Source organism: Canis lupus, chromosome 3, assembly GCF_003254725.2.
Source record: "Canis lupus dingo isolate Sandy chromosome 3, ASM325472v2, whole genome shotgun sequence".
Taxonomy (NCBI): domain Eukaryota; kingdom Metazoa; phylum Chordata; class Mammalia; order Carnivora; family Canidae; genus Canis; species Canis lupus.
This window is the reverse complement of record NC_064245.1, coordinates 54,978,391-55,001,648: the sequence shown is the minus strand read 5'-3', so window position 1 is coordinate 55,001,648 and position 23,258 is coordinate 54,978,391. Positions and strand designations below refer to the sequence as shown.

Here is a 23,258-nt window from a genome sequence, read left to right as displayed (position 1 = left end):
GGGAGAAAGATTAATAAATAATGAGAAAGGGAAGGGAAGAAGATAGGAGAAAGCACTAGATACCTTATTTGGTTTCAGATTAGAATAAATAGGTAAATATTGTCTTAATGTTATCGTATAATTACTATTGTTTTAATAGTGTTCTTGAAATATTTGAGGTACTTATAGAATTAAAATTGAGATATTTGAGTTTAATTCATAGAATAAAAGTAAACATGAAGAGAGAAAAGAGGCATAAAAAGCCAAACATTATACTGGAAGCATAAATATTCTTCATTTAGACCTATAAATAAAATCCAACAATATAATGTTTGTAAGAAACTGACCTAACAGAAAATAGAAGGTAAAAATTATTCCCAAATTGGAAAGGTCTATTTATCAGATTTGAATACAACAGAAAAATGACAGTAATTTATATCAGACAAAATAGAATTCAAGTGGGAGGAAAGCAGACAGTGCATATCATTTTATATTGACAACATAAAGTCTGATGAAATTGACACCAAAAATAAAAGATGTGCCCAAATTGGCACAAGTTTTATGAACTGGATTCACAAGTATCCAAATTTAGTTTTACATGATTTTCTTTAAGTTTTTTGGTAGAGGAAGCAAGGTTTGGAAGATCTGGGTGAAGCAGTAAACTCTGTTTCTATTAAAATGTACTACAGGGGCACTTGGGTGGCTTAGTGGTTGAGCGGCTGCGTTTGGCTCAGGTCATGATCCAGGGCGTTGGGATCAAGTCCTGCATCAGGCTCCCTATGGGGAGGCTGCTTCTCCCTCTGCCTATGTCTCTGCCTCTCTCGGTGTCTCTCATAAGTAAATAAAATCTTTATAAATAAATACTTGAATGAATGAATGAACTACATAAAATTTTGTGTATAGCTACAGAAGTTTTCCTGTTGGAGGACCAGCTAAGAATCCTTGCTGGGGAAATGGGAAAGGCAAGATTAAAGTTTTACAAATATAGTTTCCTAGGAATTCAAACCAGGTTTGGAACTGGAGGCTCGTGTCACACCCCCTTTACGTTGGGAAAAGATGCTCTTTCTATCCAATCAGACAAGGTTCTCATGGGCTTACGGAGAAGTCGTCCTCAACTGACATAGATAGAAGAGTCTGAGAAGTTTAATTGTCTAGCTGTTCTTTACCTAATAAAAATTCCATTCTGCAGGTTTTGTTTTTGTTTTAAGTCAGATTTTCTGAGGCAATCTCTAAGCATTTATATACTTTTATTGATTTACTTTTTAAAAATAGTTAATATTTTGGTTTGTTTTTAATTTTAGGAGAAATGTAGTTTTGTAACACTACCATTCCTACTACCCTGATGTAATTAGCATTGATAGTTGGCAATGTATCCTTATGCTTATATAAGCGTTTGTATATATAGAGATATATACACACTCATAATTTGATGTAGTTAACATTTTCTAATCTGCAACTTGCTATTTTCACTTGTCTTGATATACTGCTATCTTTCCAAGTCAATACATATAGATCTTGGCTATGGATGTGCCTAGTATGGCTGTGGCATAATTTAATTAATCATTTCTATACTGATGGCCCATTAGTCGTTTCTTCTTTTGGCAGGAGAACTTTGGTGAACATCTTGGATTGTTTATCTTTACGTGCTCATGCTCTTCTATAGAATAGGTTGGTTCCTAGAAGTAGAATTGTTAGGCATGTGGTATGTATGTTTTTAATTTTATAATATATGAAATCATACCCACTTCTTAGATGTTTGTAGCAGTTCACATTTTGTTTATATAATCGTTTATGTGGGTGCTGATTTCTCTACATTTACTGTTAAGCACATTTCTAGCTTAAGAAAATAATTCATTAAAACCACAAAAGTGATACAAGGGAAAATGTGAGAAAACTTTTTTATAGTCTTAGAATAGGAATGACCTTTTAAGCAAGATACAAGCCCATAAGCCTTAAAGACAAAGATTAATAACTTTCACTATATAAAAATTAAGAATTTCTGCTGGCCAAAAAAATATTGCAGATGAAATCAAGACAAGTGATAAATGGGTAAAAAAACATTTGTAGGGATCCCTGGGTGGCGCAGCGGTTTGGCGCCTGCCTTTGGCCCAGAGCGCGATCCTGGAGACCCGGGATCGAATCCCACGTCAGGCTCCCGGTGCATGGAGCCTGCTTCTCTCTCTGCCTCCCTCTCTCTCTCTCTCTCTCTCTGTGACTATCATAAATAAAAAAATAAAAAAAATAAAAAAAAATTTGTAAAAAAAGGTAAAAAAAAAAAAACATTTGTAGCGTATGATAGAAAAAGGGTTGAGATATACACAAAATGAGCTTTTACAGATCAATAACAAAAGACCAACAACCCAATAGAAACATGACTATTGGATATGAAAAGCAGCTTATAAAAAACATAATACAAGTAACTCTGAACGTATGAAAAAATGCTCAACATCATCTGTAATTAAGAAAGTACAAATTAAAACACCATTTTCACATAGCATATTGAAATAAGATATACTGCTAATCCCCATTATTAGTGAAGCTACAGGGATATAGGAACCCATATTATAGGTGGAAGTGTAATTGTTACAGTCTTTCTAATTGGCAGTTTGGTGGTTTTAAAAAATTCTTTTTGAATTGTTTTTAGCTAAAGTGTTGTATGTAATTTTACAAATCTACCTTTGCTTATAATAAAGTACAACAGTCTCCTTTCTCGTCTTAATTTATTGACTAGACAGTGTCTGTTAACTTCCTATCATAAGACACAAGGGTGTAACCAACTTGCTCTGCTACCTCGTATTCTCTCCCTTCTCCTCCTAACCTATTTTTACCAAAATATGAACATTTTGAATGTAACAGAAATGCTTAAATATGAACACCATATACCCACCTCCTGGATTCTACAATTAATATTTTGCTAGCTTTGTTTTATCACACTTCTATCCTTCTGGCATTCTCCATCCATCAAGTCATTTTATTTTTTATGTGTTTAAATTAATTTGCATATATTATTTCATCCTATACACTTCAGCATGCATAAAATTAACTAGAATTTAACATTTATTTACATTTTTGAGGAAAGTTGATACACATTGAATGTGTAAATCTCGTGTTTTGTAAGGTGAGTTGTGACACCATTATACACCTGTGTAACCCAAACCCTGTCAATATATGTGGTATTACCATCACCCCAGAAAATTTTCTCATGGTTCTTCCCAATCACTCACCACCCCTAAGTCCTCCAAAGTTAACACTGTTGAAATTTTTTTCACCATAAAGTAGCTTTTCCTTTTCTAGAACTTTATATAAATGGAATCATGCAGTATTCCACTATTATTTTATGTAAGACTTCTATCATTTAGTGTATTTTTAAGATTCATCCATGTTACTGTATCATTATCACTACATTCTTTTTTATTGTTGAATATTATTCCCTTGTATGAGTATACTACCGTTTGTTTAGCCACTCTCATGCTGATGAATGCCTGGGCTGTTTTCAGACTTGAGCTACTGTGAAAAAAAACCTGCTGTTGTACATCCTTGTACAAATCTTTATATGGACACATACTTTAATTTCTTTGGGGTCAATGCATAGAGTATTGTGACAGTTTGGTATGTTAATCACATGATAATCACATGTTAATCACATGATAATGTTAATCACATGATAATCACATGATAATCACAATAGATTTCACTTCATACCTAATAGAATGGCTGAAATTAAAAGGGCTGGCCATACTAAATATTGGTTAGGATGTAGAGCAACCGGAGCTCTCATGTATTATTTGAGAGAACAATATGATAGAATAACCACTTTAGAAAATAGTCTAGCAGTTTCTCTCAGAATTAAACATTTACCTGTGCTTTACCCTGTAATCCTACTCCTGGGTATATTTATCCAAGAGAAGTGAAAGCATATGTCCAAAAAAAAAAAAGTGCAAGAATGTTTATAGCAGTTTCATTCACGATAGCCAAACCTGGACACAATACAAATGTCCATCAGTACATCCACAGGTGAACAGCTGCAGTGGAAGATTACCTGGCAGTATAGAAGAATAAACTACTTATATATATGTAATTTATTGAGCAAGTGCCTGGGTGGCACAGTCAGTTAAGTGGCAGACTCTTGGTTTTGGTTTAGATCATGATCTTGGGGTCATGGGTTCAAGCCCTGTGTTGGGCTCCAAGCTCCCTGTGGAGTCTGCTTGAGTTTCTCCCTCTCCCTTTTTGCCTCTCCCTCCTTGTGCTCTTTCTCTCACTCTCTCTCTCTAAAATAAATAGATAAATCTAAAACAAAACAAAACATACACTGAGCAAAAGAAGCCAATAACCAAAGACTTCTTCCTTATTTACTTTTTTTTTTTTTTTTAAGTTTGGGAACAGGCAAAACTAACCTGTGGTGATAGAAATCAGGAAAGTGGTTGCCTTTGGTGGGCAGGAAATTACTAGTAGGGAGTATGAGGAAACTTTCTGAAATGACTTAGATGTTATGTACTTGATTAGGTTTGGTTATATGGGTTTATGATGTATCAAATTATTATTATTAATTTAAAATGAGTATATTTCACTACATGTAAATTTTTACCTTGATAAAAGTGAACATAAACCCTAAGAATGAGTGTATTTTATACCTCTTCAAAATAGAATTCATGTGGACAGTTGCTTAGAAGACTGGGGACTGAGGGAGAGTTTAGGGAATATCCTTTATTTCTTACTATTCAACCTGAGTTTTTCCAATTGTCAGAGACTGGCTCTCCCTAAGGTATACTGAGGATGAAGGATGAGTCATAATACCCAACATATGCTCCTTCTCCAGAATCAGCAATACTAATGAGGGATGACAATAAATTATCTGCCCTATCCCTTCCATAGAGCCTACCACAATGTTAAAAACACTGCCTTTTAAGTATATCTCTACTTCTCAAAATTATTTATAATTCTTTTAAAGATAAAATTGTTGGGGTACCTGAGGCTTAGTTGGTAAAGTGTCTGCCCTTGGCTTAGGTCATGATCCCAGGGTCCTGTGATTGAGCCCCATGTCGGGCTCCTTGCTCAGTAAGGAGACTCCTTTTCCCCCTCTCTCTACTGCTCCCCCTTGCTTGTCTTGTGCTCCCTCTGTCAAATAAATAAAAAAAATTTTAAATGCTTTAAAGATAAAATTGTCAAAGTTTATGAAAGTTTTATGGAGTAAAAACCAAAATGTCTTTATAAAACTGCTCTTTCAGCTAATAGGTGGTGGTTTTTATATACTTAAAGATATTAGTGTCTAGTTTACTAGAGATTTTTTTGAATTGTTATTTTGGAAACTATTTCCATATAGTTATGTTTGTGATTCTTTAACAGAGTGTTACTTTCAAATATTAAATTGATGAATAACCTGTTTATTAAGCCAAATATAGTCACATTTTAAGAATTCTTTTCCCTTTATCTTGTGCACATTTCCTTTTTCCATAATGTGCTTTCCTCTTACCCTGCAGTAAATCTTTTGACTCCTTTGTAGTACTCTCTTTATCTAAAGCCATTTTTATTACAACATCACAAGTTTTTTTTTTCCCTCTGTAACTTCACTTTATACACTTTGATGCCTAAAATAGTCTTTTTTTCCCCTCTGTATTCTTTTCAATATTCTTTTCAGCTAGCCCCCCAAATCTTTCTTATTGGCATACTCAGACAAGTTTGCTTGTTATTCCTACTTTTTTTCTTAAGCATAGAGACTCCTTTATATTATAACTTCAGGGGATCCCTGGGTGGCTCAGCGGTTTGGTGCTGCCTTCGGCCCAGGGCATAATTCTAGAGTCCCGGGATCAAGTCCCACATCAGGCTCTCTGCATGGAGCCTGCTTCTCCCTCTGCCTGTGTCTCTACCTCTCTGTCTTTCTCTGTCTCTCACGAATAAATAAATAAAATATTTAAAAAAATATATATAGAGATTATAACTTCAGAACAATTTTTCTTAGTAATCTACTATTGATGCTTTCTCTTCTCTATCTTAGTTGGGATCTCTAATTCTCTCCCTTTGTGAGTGAGACTTCTTCAGGTCTTAAGAAACCTTGGTCCCCAAGGAATATTTATTATGTACCTCCCATGTAGCAGGCACTGCTTTAGGCAGTTGAGCAACTGCTGTGATGAAGAACACGTTTCCCCTGCATAGGGATTATATTCTAATGTGAAGAGGCAAACAAAATACTCAGTGTCAGGACAATTCTCAGAATAAAAATAAAGCAGAATAAGGAAATAGAGAATGACAGGGGAAGAGGTGCCATTTTTAATTGCGTTGTAAGGAAGTGTCTCCGATGAGGCACTCTTTAAGCAGAGTTGAACAAAGTAAGGGAATAGGCCTGGGGGCACTTCTGAGAGAAAAGGCGTTACTGGAGGAGAGAGCTTGGGTATCTTTGTTTACCCTTCTGGCTCTTAGGACTCCTCACCCTCCACTCTACCCTCACCTTCACCTACTGTGTGGACTACAATGAATGAAACCGTTAAGCTACCACACTTAGAAATTTGAGCCACAGTGTGGAACTCCTTGCCCCCAGTATCCTGATTAGATTCCCTGGTGTTGGTGCCTTTCTGTGTTCTCATCCCTTCTCATTCACCCTATTGCTGAGAGAAGGATCCCTACTGTATAGTTATGGGACTGCCTCAATGTGTATCTGGACAGATGAGACAGACCACAGCTTATTAATTACATACACTCACATCCCAGAGGAATAGGACACCACGTGCCACACAGGGCCATGCGGGAATGGCACTGACGAAGAAAGTGAACAACCAGCAGGTGGGCTTTGTAGTGTCTAGAGCAGGGCTCCCATAGAACAATGTGGGTGGCTTTTTCGAATAATGTGGTCGGCTTGCAATATTGAGCTTCAGACCTTACACCACAATCTGAGCCAAATAATTTGTTTCCCAGGGAGTACTCTGATCTCAGCAGCATCACAAGAGTTCTCAGAGAGGGTCACTTGATTATATTAGGACAGGAACTTAGAAATTTGAGAATAATGAATAATGGCTTCAAGTTATAATGTTTTAAATTAACACAGATGATAGTAACTCAACTTTTTTTTTTAAGAACCCTTAACTTTTTTTTTAACCCTTAACTATTTAGCGAGGAACTTTTGTTTGTTTAAAAACAAATTTAAGGATATGATAGCACAAAGTCTAGGAAGTTATTCTAGTGAAATATGATATCTGCTAACTATGCTGATTTTCTGAGAGTAAGGAGTACCTCCCCGTTTTTTTTAAACCATATCTTGTTAGCAATAGACAGGATACTCCAACACCAATTTGTAATTTAACAGAGAAAACCAAATTCTGGTTTTGTATTAATAAGTATTAGTGGATTTTTAAGCTCACCCTTTTTAATCTTTATGAGTAAGTCATAAAAACTGAGCCAGCTATATCAAAATGACAAAAATAACAAGTTTTGGCGAATATGTAGAAAAAAGGGAACGCTTATACCCTGTTGCGGGAATGTAAATGCAGACACTATGAAAAACAGTGAGGAGCTTCCTCAAAAAACTAATAGAAATATTGTACAAGCCAGCAATTCCACTGCTGGGTATTTATCCAAAGAAAATGAAAATACCAATTTGTAGAGATATATGCATCCCTGTTTATTGTAGCATCATTTATAAAGCCAAATATAAAAGTAATCTAAATATTTGTCAATAGATGATTTGATTAAGATTTGGTATATGTATACAGTGGAATATTGTTCACCCATAAAAAAGATGAAACCTTGTCATTTGTGACAACATGAATGGAGCTAGAAGGTATTAATAAGTGAAGTAAGCCAGAGAAAGACAAATACTATATGATTTCACTTGTTTTTTTTTTTAATTTTTTATTTTATTTTATTTTATTTATGATAGGCACACAGTGAGAGAGAGAGAGGCAGAGACACAGGCAGAGGGAGAAGCAGGCTCCATGCACCGGGAGCCCGATGTGGGACTCTATCCCGGGTCTCCAGGATCGCGCCCTGGGCCAAAGGCAGGCGCTAAACTGCTGCGCCACCCAGGGATCCCCTATGATTTCACTTGTATGTGGAATCTAAAAAGCAAATGGACAAATTCCAGAAACTTATAAAATTGAAAAACAAAACGGAGACTCATAGATAGAAGAAACTGTTGGTTACAAGACTAAGGAGGGGTAGAAGATGGGGCAGACAGAATAGATGAAGAGAACTGAAAGGTACAGATTTAGTGATAAGTCATGGGATGTAGAGTCCCTAATATTGTGGTGACTCTCTGTGGTGACAGATGGCAACAAACTGTGTGGATCATTTCATAATATATAAAAATGTTGACAGATATGATGTACACGAGAAACCAATAGGATATTGTATGTCAGTTGCAGTTCAATTAAAAAAAACTGAACCAACTTTGGCAACATTTTTAGACTATTTGCAGTTTTATAGTCCAAAGCAAATAAACTTTCCTTTCTACAAACCTACAGCTTTCAATATTCATCTGGGTTTTATCCTCCTTAATCCTTTCCCACATGCTGGAACAACCCAGGTGCTTGACTTCAAGTACAAAACTAATCTTTTCCCTTTAATAAGCACAAATACATCCCATTACCTTGCCTACCTGGTTATACTTCTGTGCCATTATTGTTAGTAGTCTCAATCTCCATATTTATCATTTTAACAAAGTAACCTCTGTTTCACAGAAAGTCAGTTATTTGAGGAATTATTGTCATAAACACTGTTTCAGCAAACCATCAAAGCTTATGGACAAATATAATGCACATATTCTTTCTCTGCCTTCTTAGAGTAGCAAAAATAGTCACTACATAACACATAAAAGTTAAAATTCTATGTATTTTTTTAATTCTATGTATTTTAAAACTACACATGGTTACCAATGTTTCCGTATTCTATTTTATTTAGAAATTATTCAAGGATGCAAAGATTATCCATTAATTAATTCAATTCAATACTAGTCCAACATCCTAAAGTTAATGATTGGAAATTAAGTTTATTTATTTATTTTTTTTTTGGAAATTAAGTTTAATCTAACATACCACAGAATCTAATTATTGTTGATATAGAAAAGTTTGTCAGAAATATAGTTCATTTACGTTTTCTTTAATCTTTAACATTATGTGGAAGTAATAGTAGCCTGTTAGTAAACCTGTTTAAGAAGTTCCAATGTAGGGATCCCTGGGTGGCGCAGCGGTTTGGCGCCTGCCTTTGGCCTAGGGCACGATCCTGGAGACCCGGGATCGATTCCCACGTCGGGCTCCCGGTGCATGGAGCCTGCTTCTCTCTGCCTGTGTCTCTGCCTCTCTTTCTCTCTCTGTGACTATCATAAATAGATAAAAATTTAAAAAAATATTTAAAAAAAAAAAGAAGTTCCAATGTAATAAGTCTCGTCATGAGAAAATAAACCCAAATTTTACTTAAAAAAATAAAACATTTGCTTATATTACATTCTACAATGATTAAATCCAGACAACATTGTTTTTTTTTTTCAAAGTTGTTTTTACACCAAAATTATCAACCAGTCTGATTTGTTCATTTTGATTACTGAAATTTGGATTTTTTTTTTTTTTTTATACAGATGCCTCTGACCTATTAGTTTCTGGGAGAAGGATGTTTTTCTTAGAAGGTCACCACACTTAATATAACACAATACTCTTTTAATAAAAAATAGAAATGTTGGGGCACCTGGGTGGCTCGGCCGGTTAAGCATCTATCTGCCTTTCGCTTGAGTCATGATCCCAGGGTCCTGGGATGGAGCCCTGTGTCAAGCTCCCTGCTCAGTGGGGTATCTGCTTCTCCCTCTCCCTCTTCCCCTTTGCCTCCCCCTGCTTGTGCTCTCCCTCTCTCTCAAATAAATACAATCTTTAAAAAAAAATGAAATGTTGATATTTTATACATTTTAAAACATTAGGAAAGCAATCCTGCATTGGTGCATTTTTGCAATCTCAGTGCAAAAATCCTACGATATGGTGGGACTTATATTAATCACAAGAAATGAAGGCAATCCACCCACAGGAACAACAGTAAGAGGATGAAAAGTCTTATAATGTATTTCGAAATCAGCTGGAGGCTTCTTAAAACACTTAACTCCCAAGGTGTCTAAGTCAGTTGGCCAGGGTTCTGCACTGAGAACTAGCATTTCTAATGAGTTCCAAGTAACACTAATGGTGAAGGTCCAGGGATGAAGCTCTGAGGTTTCCTAGGAAATAAGAGGTTACCTGCCTCCCTCCCATAGGGCTGTAGACTTGTAGACTCAAGGGATAGAAGCTTGGTTTCCATCTGACATCCTCTGAGTATCTCTGCAATGATCAAAGCAGACAAATAAATAAAGAACAATAAGGCTACCAAATTTAAAGTACTGTACATTCACTTTTCTTTCCCCCTGAGGATTCTTAGTTTATATTAGATTTTTATATTTCCTTATATTATATATTAATATAAGGAAACCTTATATATATATATAAATGTGCATATTTTTACATATTTTTCGTTTATATTAGATTTTTCTAAGTTGTATTAGTATCTCTAAATCAATAAAAAGAGCTCTTTTAAGAAAATTAGATCAAATTTATTAGGACCCTCTCCCAAAGTAGAAAAATGTTTCAAAATCACAGAAGGAGGGATAAAATATGCTATTTCAAGTACAAACAGAGAGAGCTTATGACTTCAGGTCTAAAACTTAACTACAGGTTAAAGGAAACAGAATACACACATTCACTGATCTAGGTCTCCAAAGGGCTTTTCTTCTAGTAGAAGCAAGACATTCTTCTACAAAGTAAAACACTAATATACCAGACTCTTTGTCATGTCATATTCAAAAGACAAGAGGTCACCATATCATCTTGTAATGGGGAATAACACATTGGCTGTGTGCAAACCAGAATCAAAACCAAAAATAGGGGCAGCCCAGGTGGCTCAGCAGTTTAGCACCGCCTTCAGCCCAGGGTGTGACCCTGGAGTCCTGGGATCGAGTCCCATGTTAGGCTCCTTGCATGGAGCCTGCTTCTCCCTCTGCCTGTGTCTCTGTGCCTCTCTCTGTGTGTGTCTCTCATGAATAAATTAATAAAATCTTTAAAAAAACCCAAAAAAACAAAAAACAAAAATAGCCAAAAACTAGAAACAAAAGTAAAAATACAAAGTACAAAATCAGGAAAACAGAAACAGTGAAAAAACAAAACCAAAAAAACCCCTGAAAATAAAGTTCTGTTGCCACTTGCTATCATTATAGGAGCCAAAAAACAGTGCCTGGGAGGAACACTTTCCTTTTTTTTTTTTTTTTTTTTAAAGATTTTATTTATTTACTCAGACGCAGAGAGAGAGAGAGAGAGAGAGGCAGAGACACAGGCAGAGGGAGAAGCAGGCTCCATGCAGGGAGCCCAGTGTGGGACTCGACCCTGGGACTCCACCCAGGATCACACCCTGAGCCACCCAGGTGTCCTGAGAGGTACTTTTTAATTGGTTCAGGAAGGTGTATATACTTGAACAACTTGTTATTCCAAAATTGCCAAAGTATAAATTCGAAAGAGTTAAAAACAAGACTCTCAATAAAATGCAGTGAGTACATGTCAACACATTATTTAATACCTTTCTTGTGGAACCAGCATGGTGGTAAGGCCCATTCTACTATTTTTGACAGTATTTATTACAGGGGCACAAACTCACATATTCCAAGGGGCCAGGTAAGCAATATGAGTAAGGAACGCAGGCATTTACAACACCATCAAGAGAGTGGTGGGTATGTAACATACCGAGGGCACATATTTTGTGTAAAGGTGGCACATACTTTGTCTAAAGGGCACATACTATTGAAAATGTTGGCGAATTGTTGCCTTGTGGGAATGCTTGCTTATCTGTCTTTAAGTTTTTTTTTCGGAAACTATTAATCTGGATTTTAATGTGAATCTTCTCATTTTAAAGTGTTGGAACTAATTTACTTTAAAAAACAAAACACTGTATGAGCCAAACAGAACTTACCTTTAGGCCAGAAATTGCCCAAGGGCCATCACTCTGCAACCTCTGCACTAGATATTACTTATGTAACATTATAGTAAATGAAAAGTTTAACCAAAAGTTGTATTTCTTTTGGAAAGAAAATTTTAAAAGATGTCTTTTTGAACTGTTTACTTTTAGTTATTTTATAAGAGTGACAAAAACTTGATGTGGTGGTGTTTTGTCAGATGGTATGCTTACCACATACTTAACATGCATTGCCATTTTAAGTTCTATTTTTTCTCCATTAAAAATCTAGTTACCCGCTTTCTGGAGATCTGTTTCACAGTAATGTGAATATCATTACTACTGAACTATACATTTGAAAATGGCTAAATTAGAAAATTTTATGTCATGTTTTTCACCATATATTATCTCACACACATTATTGGATGTTTAATGAATTGATTCAAATGAAATTAATTCATTTTAAATTGTTTTTGTTAGGGTAGTATTGAATGTAACACCCACAAGGTTTTCACAGAAGTTATATAGTAGGTAACAGGAAAAAGCTTGGAGACAAGGAAATACTTCTGAAGGCTACTATAGTGGCCATGTTGAAAGAGCATAAGAACTTGTTTAAGGAACGAAATTCACTAAGAGAATGGTGATCAATTTAAGAGACCTTTCTGGAGCTGAACTGGGAGAATTAGGTGAAAAACTGAATACGGGGCTTGAGGAAATAACTAACAAGATTAAGGTTTGTACCAGTAATTAAGATAGTAAACAAAAACAGGGGAAATTAATTTAGTTTTTGACAAGCCATGGTATTTTAGGACTTGAAGGAAATCTAGAAGTCACCAACTGCACCCACCACATTTGAGAGATGTGAAAGTCAAGGCCCCAAGATATGAGGTAATACCTTTGCTATCACAGTTTAAATCAGAAGCAGGACTTAACGTTTTCTAGACTTGAAGTTCATCTTTCCTCTGTACACAGAGTGTCTACTCTGACGTGAACGAGCGGTAGTGTAATCTGCAGGCTGCTGCCCTGTGTGAGGAAAGGAGGCCTATGGGTCTCCTCAGGAGACAAGCCCTGTTTCTTGCTCTCTCAACTGCAGGTGTGCCTCTCCTCCTCTTCGTAGCCTTTTCTTTGATTTTGGCAGCTTAAAGACCTGTAAATGCATGTGGTTTGTAGACATTGGCAGTTACCTGCCTGCAGTTCAACATAATCCTGTCAGAATTATAGGAGTTCAAAGGAAAGGCTGGAGCTGCAGATGGAGATTTGTGAGTCAAGGGCCATTTCCTGAAACACTGTAAGGAATTATGAATATGCCTGTATAATAGCTAAGGAATTTCAACTTTACCTTATTAGAGGTTCTCAACCCCAGCTATATATAAGAGTCAGTAGGTCTCTGGGGGAGCATGGAAGTGTATATTTCTTTAAGTTCCAGAGGTTTCATATGCATAGCTAAAAATGCTATAAGCAATAAGAAGCTATAGAAGGATATGAAGCAAGAAAGTGAGATAATCAAATGTGCATTTTAAAAGGTGATTCTAGAGGTGCCTGGCTGGTTCATTCGGTTGGGCATCAGACTCTTGATCTCAGCTCAGGTCTTAATCTGAGGGTTCTGAGTTTGACACCCATGTTGGGCTCCATACTGGAGTCAAGCCTATTTTTAAAAGAATTAAAAATTTTTAAAAAGGTAAATTCTAGCTTAAATGGGAGAGAGAGACTTGCGGTAGTCTAGGCAAGAGTTGATAATTTTTAATGACAATATATTCCATCAAGTTAATTTTCCATAATCTCTATGATGCAACACGTTTCTGGGTGTGTGTGTGTGTGTGTGTGTGTGTGTGTGTGTGTGTAAAAATTCACTATCTCCAAAGTGTATCTTTTTATGTTTTTTTGTTGATACTTTTTAAAATTTCACTAGGACAGACTCCCAGCAGTAATTTTATTAAGTCAAAAGAAATGAGTAGTTTTGGCTCCTGATTATAAATTACCATAATGGTTATAATCAATTTATAGTGTTACTCTCCATGTGATGGATCAAATATGAACTTTGGAATCATTTGTAAGGTTCAAAAAAAATATTGGAATTTTGATTAGAATAATTTTATTTTGAAATTATCAGAACAATGTTTATATCATGTTTATGCTATTTTTACATGATTTAGATGAATATTTAATAACTAAATTTGTCTTTCACAGATTGATGAACTCCCAGAGGGAGCTGTGAAGCCCCCAGCAAACAAGTATCCTATCTTCTTTTTTGGCACCCATGAAACGTAAGTCAACAAACAACTTAAAGCTTCAAGAGCTCTAATTTGGCTCTACCAGACTATATTGTTTATACCTGATCTATAACATTTTATATGTTCTTAAAAGGATCACAATTATATAAAATTACCGAGCTTAATAATGTATTTTTCTTAATGTGAAGATTTTTCATTCATTTTGCTTTTGAATGTTCTTTCTGTGTAAATGTTGGACATCACCCAGAATCTCCTTTAGGACACTTTTAAGTCCTAGAGTAGTCTCCTTACTACTCTCAGTGATTCCTTTCCCCGGTTTTGTATAGTTCCCATTTATATTTTGTACAATAAAGTTATGTTGTCTCAGGCTTTTTCAATTTGTTGAACCCTGAAGCAAACATACCAACTTAATAAGGTTCTAACATTTTATTGGTTAAAGTGCAGACTAAACTGTTAAGTAAAGGAACCTGAAAATACAGTGTCTCATATAATATAGAAATTTCTTTCTTTCTTTTGAAACAGTCCAGAAATGGGCAAGTAGATCAAGGAGGGTAGGCTACTCTGCTCTAGGGACCCAGGTTCCTTCTGGGTCAGTCACATAGTCCTGCCTTTCCCTGGAGTGTTGCCCTTGCCTGCTTATTTAAAAACAAACTGACAAAACAGGGCTTAGCAACATCTGTGCAGCTTCCAGGTAGAGGGAAGGGGGAAAGAGAAAACATGAAGAACAAGAAACTTCTTTTTTTTTTTTTTTAAGATTTTATTTATTTATTCATGAGAAACCCAGAGAGAGAGAGAGAGAGAGAGAGAGAGGCAGAGACACAGGCAGAGGAAGAAGCAGGCTCCATGCAGGGACCCCGATGTGGGACCCGATCCTGGGTCTCCAGGATCATGCCCTGGACTGAAGGCAGGCGCTAAACCGCTGAGCCACCCAGGCTGCGCAACAAGCAACTTCTTTGTAAGGAGATGACAAGGAAGGTGCACATATCACTTACACTTTCATTATTCTTTGCAGTGGCAAAAACTCAGTCATGCGACCACATGTTACTGTAAGGAATTGGGAAACCTAGTCTCTAGCTGGGCAACTTAAATAGGGAAAAAGCTGGAAATAGTAATCCATAAATAAAAGACAGAAGATGGTAGATCCTAGGAGATGGTTGGCAGTCTTGACACAATAAAAATGTGTATGGTCAGTCACAACAAGGACATAAATGGAATAGGAATTGCATATGTGCGGAAAGCTAAAAACTACTATGAAGTCTCACAAGTCTTCAAATTCAGGGTCATCCCATATGTTCATTTGAATATAGTAGAGCCAGGCACGAATTTTTTTCTTAGCTTGTTGTCTCTGCAACTCTGACCTTTTCGCCTGGGTGGCTCATTTGGTTGAGTGTCTGATGCTTAATTTTGACTCCAATCATGATCTCAGGGTCATGAGATTGAGCCCTGTGTTGGGCTCTATGCTCACCACAGAGTCTGCTAGAGAGTCTCTCTCTCCCTCCCCCAACTTGTGCTCTCTCTCTAAATAAAAATAAATCTTTTTTAAAAAAATAAAAATTTTTAAAAAGAGAGAAAAAGAGCTAACCAGGAGAGAGAGCCCTTAAGACATATTTATTTCTTGGCTTCATGTAAGAAATAGTTGTGTTTCTTTCAGAAAGTTGGTTTTATTTTCTTTTGTTTTTATTGAATAGACACTGTGTACATACTATGCACCTTACCATGTTTTCCTCCTTAGAGTGCTAGAGAGCTTAAAGATAAATGTTTTACCTATAAGGGTAAAGGGCTTTATGATACATATTTTTCTATTTGCCTCATTCCTTTTTCCATGTTAATCTGTACCATTATTTTGCTTTTTTCTCTAGGACCTGTTTCCAAATGATTTGAATGTATTTCTGGGACCAGGCAGGATTTAATAAACAAGATTATCACATTTCCACTATATAGGACAAATCAACCATTTACTAATATTATGTGGTCATTTTTATTTACTTAGTAAACATTTTCTAGGCATTCCTTAAAGCACTATAAATAACGAGCTTGCCACCTAGTGTATTGCTGGTGAATGTAACAGGATCATTTCAGTGAACAATGTGAAGGGTTTCACAGAGCTGTTTCTTATAGCATCCTTAATATAAGCCAATGGCAGTATTTCCAATGCTCAATTCACTAAGGGCAGTTCCACCACGGAGCAGTATAATATAGTCCATATGTGAGTTTTTTGCTGGTTTGATCATCCAAAAGTAGATTTTGAAACATCTGGAGGAAAATGAACTTCATAAAACCTGCCATAAGTTTGCTTCAGCAGAGCATTTATTAGGTACTGGGTGTCCCTGCCCCTAAGACTGTATGCCTTAGGAGGTACCTAGTGTTCAGCCTCTCTGGAGGCTGACTTGGGGGTGGGGCATGCTTGCTCCAGGGGACACACTGCTTAGCACAGTGCCTGGCCAATGGTAAATGTTCAAAATAATAGCTGTTGGATGAATTTAAGTTAAATTAAGTTGAAATGAAATATATGAAAGGGGGGAAAAGTATATGAAAGGTGAAGAACTTAACAAGAAAGCTGTGTGCAGGTCAGCCAGAGGAACACCCCCAAGCAGACAAGAATTTTCCTCAGACCATGGCCTTGAATTTATCCTAAAGCACAAATAGGTAATTGGAGCCCTCAAATTCTTCTGCTCTGTGTAACTTAACCCCAGCAGTTTTAGTCTGGACAATTTTCAAGGCAGTCTTGGCCAAGAAATAAATAAATAAATAAATAACATCCTTAGAGCATGAAGCTTTGAAAAATTTTATTTCCTGGCCTATGCTTTAAGATTTGTGAAACATGCAGGAAAGTTAACCAATTGATTGAGAGATTTGATCTGTGGAATTATCTTTCTATAATCTAGGAAAAAACAAGGTTGTGTATCAAAAATAAGTTGTTTTAGAACAGTTCATTCAGGGCTCTTGTTTCCGGCAGCAGCTAACATGCCCATCTGAACCACGAACCCTGTCTTCTGTGGCATCATGAGAGTACAGGCCAGCCCTGATTAGCAGCCAGAGCTATGTGAATTCCTACACACAGAGTCAAATGCTGGAGAAAGGTCAAAAACCTTAGTCTAATAATACATGACAAACTTCTCTAAAAGTAAAATGGACATACCGAAGTCCATTTCTTTCTCATGTTCTGTTTGTCAAGCAAGACAGTGATATGCCTTTGATTAAAATGTCCAGTAACCTAATAAATTATGCCTGGATTCAGAGAGATAGAATCCTGTCGAACAGGCAATTAAAGGTCAAGAGAGTTTTGGTGGTTGGGGTCAGAAAGCTTCCCCAGGTATTTTCATCAACTTGGAAGTTTTTTATTAGCTAGGCGATGAAGAGTCAGTACTAAGAACCAGTCAGAAAATGGAATTTATAAAGATCAAGAGTGAACTGTTAACTTACAGTCTCAGACCTTCCTCTGAGTTCCAGAATCACCTCTCCAAATGCCAACTTGACCTCCTCACTTGGATGTCAAACCAGGATCTCAACTTCACAGCTAAAGCCAAGCTTTTCACCTTCAAGTCTTATTCTCTCAAAAATCTTTCAATTCAGCAAATGCCAACTCCATTCTTTCAATTTCTCAGTCTGACACCCTGGAGACAGACTCACCTCCTCCCTTTCTCTCACGTGCCATCGCCAGCCCATTAACAGTCACATCGACTCTTTCTTGAGCATGAATTCAGAATCCAGCAGCTTCTCACCCACTATACCTCTTACAGCCTGGCCCAAGTCCTCATCCTTACTTCAGCAGTCTGGTTTGTCTCCTGCCTCTTTCTTTCTTTTTTCTTTTAAGGTTTTATTTATTTATTCATGAGAGACACACAGAGAGAGGCAGAGACATAGGCAGAGGGAGAAGCAGCCTCCATGCAGGGAGCCTGATGTGGGACTCAATCCCGGACTCCAGGATTACACTCTGGGCCAAGGGCAGGCACTAAACCGCGGAGGCACTCAGGCCTCTCCCTCTCCTGCTTCTTCCTATGGTGGTACCCACTTCAGTCTCTTTTCAGCACAGCAGCCAGGATGCACCTATGAAAACACAAATTGTCACTTCTCTTCTCAAACCTCTCATGGTTTCCAATCTGACTCTGAGCCTCAGTAGCAGCCTTCAAGGCCCACATGATCTGTGCTCCCACCAGGTCCCCACTCTGACCTCTCCTCCTGCTCTGCCCTCACTCCTCTCACTCTAGCCACCCCAGCCTCTTCCTTCTTAAACACAGCAAGCACTTCCACCTCAGGGCCTGTTGCACTTGCTCCTCCTGAAGTCTGCTCCCCTCTCCTGCTCTCCCCCTGGGGGACCGCAGGACTTAACTCCCTCCCTGCCTGTGCTTGGTGGATGCTCCCCTCTCTCAGGGAGGCCTTCCATGATCCATATATCTGAAATTATCAAATCCACTCTCAATCTTACCATCCCCTTTCTCTGCTTTATTTTAGCACAGGGTACTATGTTTTTTCTTTTGTTTGTCCAAGCCCTACTTGCACTCCTAGAACGTGTGCTCCATGAGGTTAGAGATCCTCATCTGTTGGTTCCCTGCGGAACCCACAACAGCTCAGCAGTGTCTGACACATTATAGATGTGTGTTCAGATTTGTCAAACAGAGTAATATAGGAATGTTTCAAATGTAAGCTTCTTGGGTGTCATTCACCAGGTTAATATATTATAGGTAATAATGCTGAAGACTCTAGTTTGAATGCTCAGATCTATTAGCTAGTCCCAGGATTTATTCAAACTCATTTTCTTTTTCTGGTTGTGGTTAAGTTAGGATAAAGTTTAAATTGTCTAACCTTCTGTCTGTTTGCTACTTCTGATTGTTTTCTTGTTTGTGCCTCATTAATCACTAATATGATTTTTTAATTTATAGAATAATGAATAAATGTACTAATGTGATACATAGAGTTAGTCATTTTTTTAATCCAGTATTTATATTTTTACTGTAAGTCTCACAAAACCCTAACCTATGGAAGATTAGCATAAATAAGTCTTAGTTTAAGATGATGATTTAAGTGATCAGCATTTGGACATCTTTAAAATTTTATGTGTAACTAAAAATCCATTTTAAAACAAAAAATAAATTGGTAATTTAAAAGTAAAATCAAAGTAGCACACTCCAGAGTTGCTGGCTTACATAGCCAGGTATCTGTTTTTTTATGCCTAGAAGCATATGTGTAAACTTTTTAAAAAGTTTTTATTTTATTTGAGAGAGAGCATGAACAGGAGGAGGGGCTGAGAGAGAGAGAGAAAGAGGGAGAAACAGGCTCCCCACTAAGCAGGGAGCCCACTTGGGCCTCCATTTTAGGACCCTGAGATCATGACCTGAGCAGAAGGCAGACACTTAACTGACCAAGCAACCCAGGCACCCCATTTACGTAAACTATTTTGTGATATGTGCCCAACTCAGAGGGTTTCTGTATACTTTGGTTTACTGAAATATGCTGTGACACCTTAGTTGATATTGATATTAAAAATAGCTTACATTTGAAGGTTAAAGTATCAATTCTATTTCTAATGTATCTCTGCAGTGCATTTTTAGGTCCGAAAGACCTTTTTCCATATAAGGAATACAAAGACAAGTTTGGAAAGTCAAACAAACGGAAAGGATTTAATGAAGGATTGTGGGAAATAGAGAATAACCCGGGAGTGAAGTTTACTGGGTACCAGGTAATGGTTTGCTTCATTGTTAGAATTCATTTCTTTGGTTTTAACTCTCTTTGGGGTCTTTCTTACATGTCCTTTGTACTAGTACTTGCCCTCCATCTATTTGAAATCAAAATTCTTTTTAGCTCCAGTAACATTTTGGATTAAATGTAATTCTGTTACCCAAGAAGGTTCAAGTCAAATGGTCACTGGAAAATTGAAGTTGACAGTCCTTTATTTTTAAAATCTTAAAAGTAAGCTGAACCCTTTCAGATTAAAATAGAATGATTCTTTTCACAGTCTGTGTTCTCTGCTATTTTTTCAAAAATATAATTAGCCAATATCTTGCTATTTCTTAGGCAATTCAGCAGCAGAGCTCCTCAGAAACTGAGGGAGAAGGCGGGAATACTGCAGATGCAAGCAGTGAGGAGGAAGGGGACAGAGTAGAAGAAGATGGAAAAGGCAAAAGAAAGAATGAAAAAGCAGGCTCAAAACGGAAAAAGTCCTACACTTCAAAGGTGACTAGAACCTTTTCCATTATTATTAATGTTATTTGCATATTCATTAAGGCTTTAGATTATTCTTTGATCATTCATTGGGCCCATAGAAGTATACTAGCTCTGGGGACCTCTGCCTTTAGAGACAGGAAGATAATAAGCAAGGGAACGGGGTGGATAACCTTAGATGTGAAGGCGATGCAGGGCTGGTCTGGCACCGAAGATACCACTTCTCAGTTGGAAAAGGACTGTTCTTTCGTTAAGGGTACAAGAGTAGTAGGTATGTCTCCTACAAGAACTTCCAAATGAGCTCTGAAGATTTTAGGAATATAGGAAATTCAGTACCATTCAGGACATGTATATGTAAATACATACATGCGAGGTCTGTCTTTCTGCTTTAAAGACCATGCAAATAATAAATATAAATTATGAGAGGGCTCTGAAGGAAATGAATGGAAAGAAAATGTGCTTCAGGTAGAGTGGCCAGGCTTTTCTGAAGATGCACAGTTTATATGGAGGCCTGAAGAAAGAGCAGAGGAAGAAGGCCAGGTGGGGCAGAGCAGCCACAATCTGAGGCAGAAAGGGTCTGGCATGTCCTGAATTGAAAGAAGACAATCATGGTTGGGGTGTCATGACAAAGAAGGAGAGGCAGGGAAAGGTTCAGTGATGGAGACTTGGGTGCCATGTTAAGGAATTTGGATTTATATGAATGATAATTTGAATGAATGATAATTTATTAAAGGCTTTAAACAGAGGAGTGACATGATCCTAGATTTACAAATTGAAAGTCTAGATTTTCATACCATAATTCAGATAAGATACGCAGTTGAACAAACTGAGATTGTAAAAATTGTTCACCTTTATAAACTGAAGCAAGACAAATAGATCTTTGAAGACCAGAGATTAGTACAGGTTTCACTATAATTGGTCTGTCACACGATTGAATACTTGGACAAATTACTTCCCTTTAGATTCTGGTATTTACTGGCTGGGCAGACTTGGCAACTCCTTAAAAACCAAGCACCAGGAGTTGATTAGATTATTGGCATTTTATTTTACGATCTATAAAATCCACCCAACTAGCATCCAGGTGAAATTGTATGAATACAGATTACTTCCTGTGCACCTAATGAAAAACCTGGTATCTGCCTTGGATGGGGATAAAGTTTGCAAATCACCAAAAAATAATTAGAATTTTCCTTTTGAGACTGTATCTTCCATTGCATTTTTTTTTAAGCTAAATTTTTTTTAGCATTTTGGATTTCACTTTACCCAGTTCAATTGATATTTTTAATTTAATGATCGCCTACTGAGCTATGTGATGTTTTGTACCCCTGTAAATTAACCAAGCTGCCTGAGCCATCTGAGGCATTTGATAGTGTGGATATCCGGCTTTTCAATGTCATTATTTCCTCCCTTGTTATGAAGACCAGAAATCATCAGGCTCATAGCTGATGTGGATATATAATTTAAAGCAGTGAAGAAGACATACTTTACTTACTAAGGTTTATCTATTTTAGTTTAAGGGATCATCTTTTTTTGCTTTTCCTTCAAGATCACAACTTCTATGATCACTTGAGAACCATGATTTTTAAATTTTTTTGAATTTACTATTTTGTCTGTTGTCAAGATAAATTATGCACAAAGACTTTGGAAGAGCACAAATGATTTTTAATTTTTAATATTGACTGAGAAAGTTAACACAGTGGTTCTTAAACTTGGACCTGCATCAGAATTAAAATATACATTATTAAAAGGGCTTGTTAAAACATATGTTGCTAAGCCTCACTGCCTGAATTTCTGTTTCAGTAGGTCTTGAGTGTGGGGTCTGAGAATTAAATTTTCAGGTAATGCTGATGCTAGTGACCTGAGAATCACACGTAGAGAAGCACTTACCTGACATAATCTCCTTTCTCCTTGGCTTCACAAATGTTTCCTTTTTGTTGAATAGTAGTGATTTTTTTTAACACCTGTTTCTTAAGGTTGAATAATCTTCCTTTGCCACTAAAACCACTGGTTCACAAACTTCTGACTACATCTCAGTCAAAAAGCAGATTTGAAGGGGATTATGTGTATATCTCTTTGGCAGTAACAGATACTGGAAAACTATAGGTCAAAATATTTTGCACATACATTATTTACCATATAAAGTAGGGCAAATCAGAGAGCTTCACAACATAGCAAACTGGTTATGATGTTAAACCACCAGTAATCTTAGTTAAAAAAAAAAGGTTGGCAACAATTGGACACACGACCAATTCAAGACTACAGTGCTGGAAAAGATGGAGGGTCCCTCCCCAGAATTACGAGAATTGCCATGATGTGGGTTTCCAGCACAGTAAGAGCTTTGCAGGGTTACCAAATCTAGCCAGGCAGCCAGATTTCTTTGAATACTGAGTGTGACTCTTCAGCAGAACTTTGGTATTTCCCTAGTTCTGGTCCTCGAGCAAGACTATAGTACTTATAAATTCACTGTGGGTTGCTCGTTAGGATCCTTAGTTAAGCATTGTGAACTTTAGGGATGTGTATTATTACCTCTAAGGACTGTAGGCCAGAGACTATTATTTGAGAATTACTACATAAAGTAGTTACTACATTTTAGTAATTATACTGACTTACTAGGAAAAGAAAAAGTAGTTTGCTTTTTGTATCATCATACTTGATCTTAGCATTCACTGTAGACATTCCACATTTGGATTATTAAATCTCTGCTTTCCTTCCTCCAAAAAGTAAAGATGACCTCACTTTAAACTGACATTTTGGGCTTGGTTGGTGGTTTCAGTTAAGTAAAATAGAAGCAATGTAATTATATATTCTGTCGCATAGCTAGAAGATACTTTCTCTTTGAGAGTTGTATTTAAAATGTTGATTGTCTGAGGAAGCTCCAATTTGCTAATTCATTTCTGGAAGACCAAAAGTGATGTGGCTAAATCAGTTTTGCCTCAGCTCTTATTTGCCGTG

The 23,258-nt window shown here is 36.9% G+C and overlaps 2 protein-coding genes across 3 annotated transcripts in view; one reads left to right on the top strand and one right to left on the bottom strand.

The window, feature by feature from the left end:
* Window positions 1-23,258, top strand: part of HDGFL3 (HDGF like 3) — an 81,132-nt gene that overhangs the window by 38,035 nt on the left and 19,839 nt on the right. Inside the window, exons 2-4 of the mRNA XM_025436903.3 lie at window positions 14,104-14,180; window positions 19,686-19,824; window positions 20,160-20,318. Of these exons, the coding sequence (XP_025292688.1) occupies window positions 14,104-14,180; window positions 19,686-19,824; window positions 20,160-20,318 (375 nt within the window). The remainder of the gene's footprint in view (window positions 1-14,103; window positions 14,181-19,685; window positions 19,825-20,159; window positions 20,319-23,258) is intronic.
* TM6SF1 (transmembrane 6 superfamily member 1) overlaps window positions 8,958-23,258 on the bottom strand; it is a 59,737-nt gene continuing 45,436 nt past the window's right edge. The window contains exons 11-12 of one of the 2 annotated variants that reach the window (XR_007409893.1): window positions 10,179-10,259; window positions 8,958-9,280 (exon numbers count right to left, since the gene is read on the bottom strand). The gene's annotated coding sequence lies outside the window, so the exon portion shown is untranslated. Of the gene's footprint in view, window positions 9,281-9,443; window positions 10,260-23,258 lie in introns of those variants that run through there. The other variant, XM_025436883.3, reaches the window with a different exon arrangement.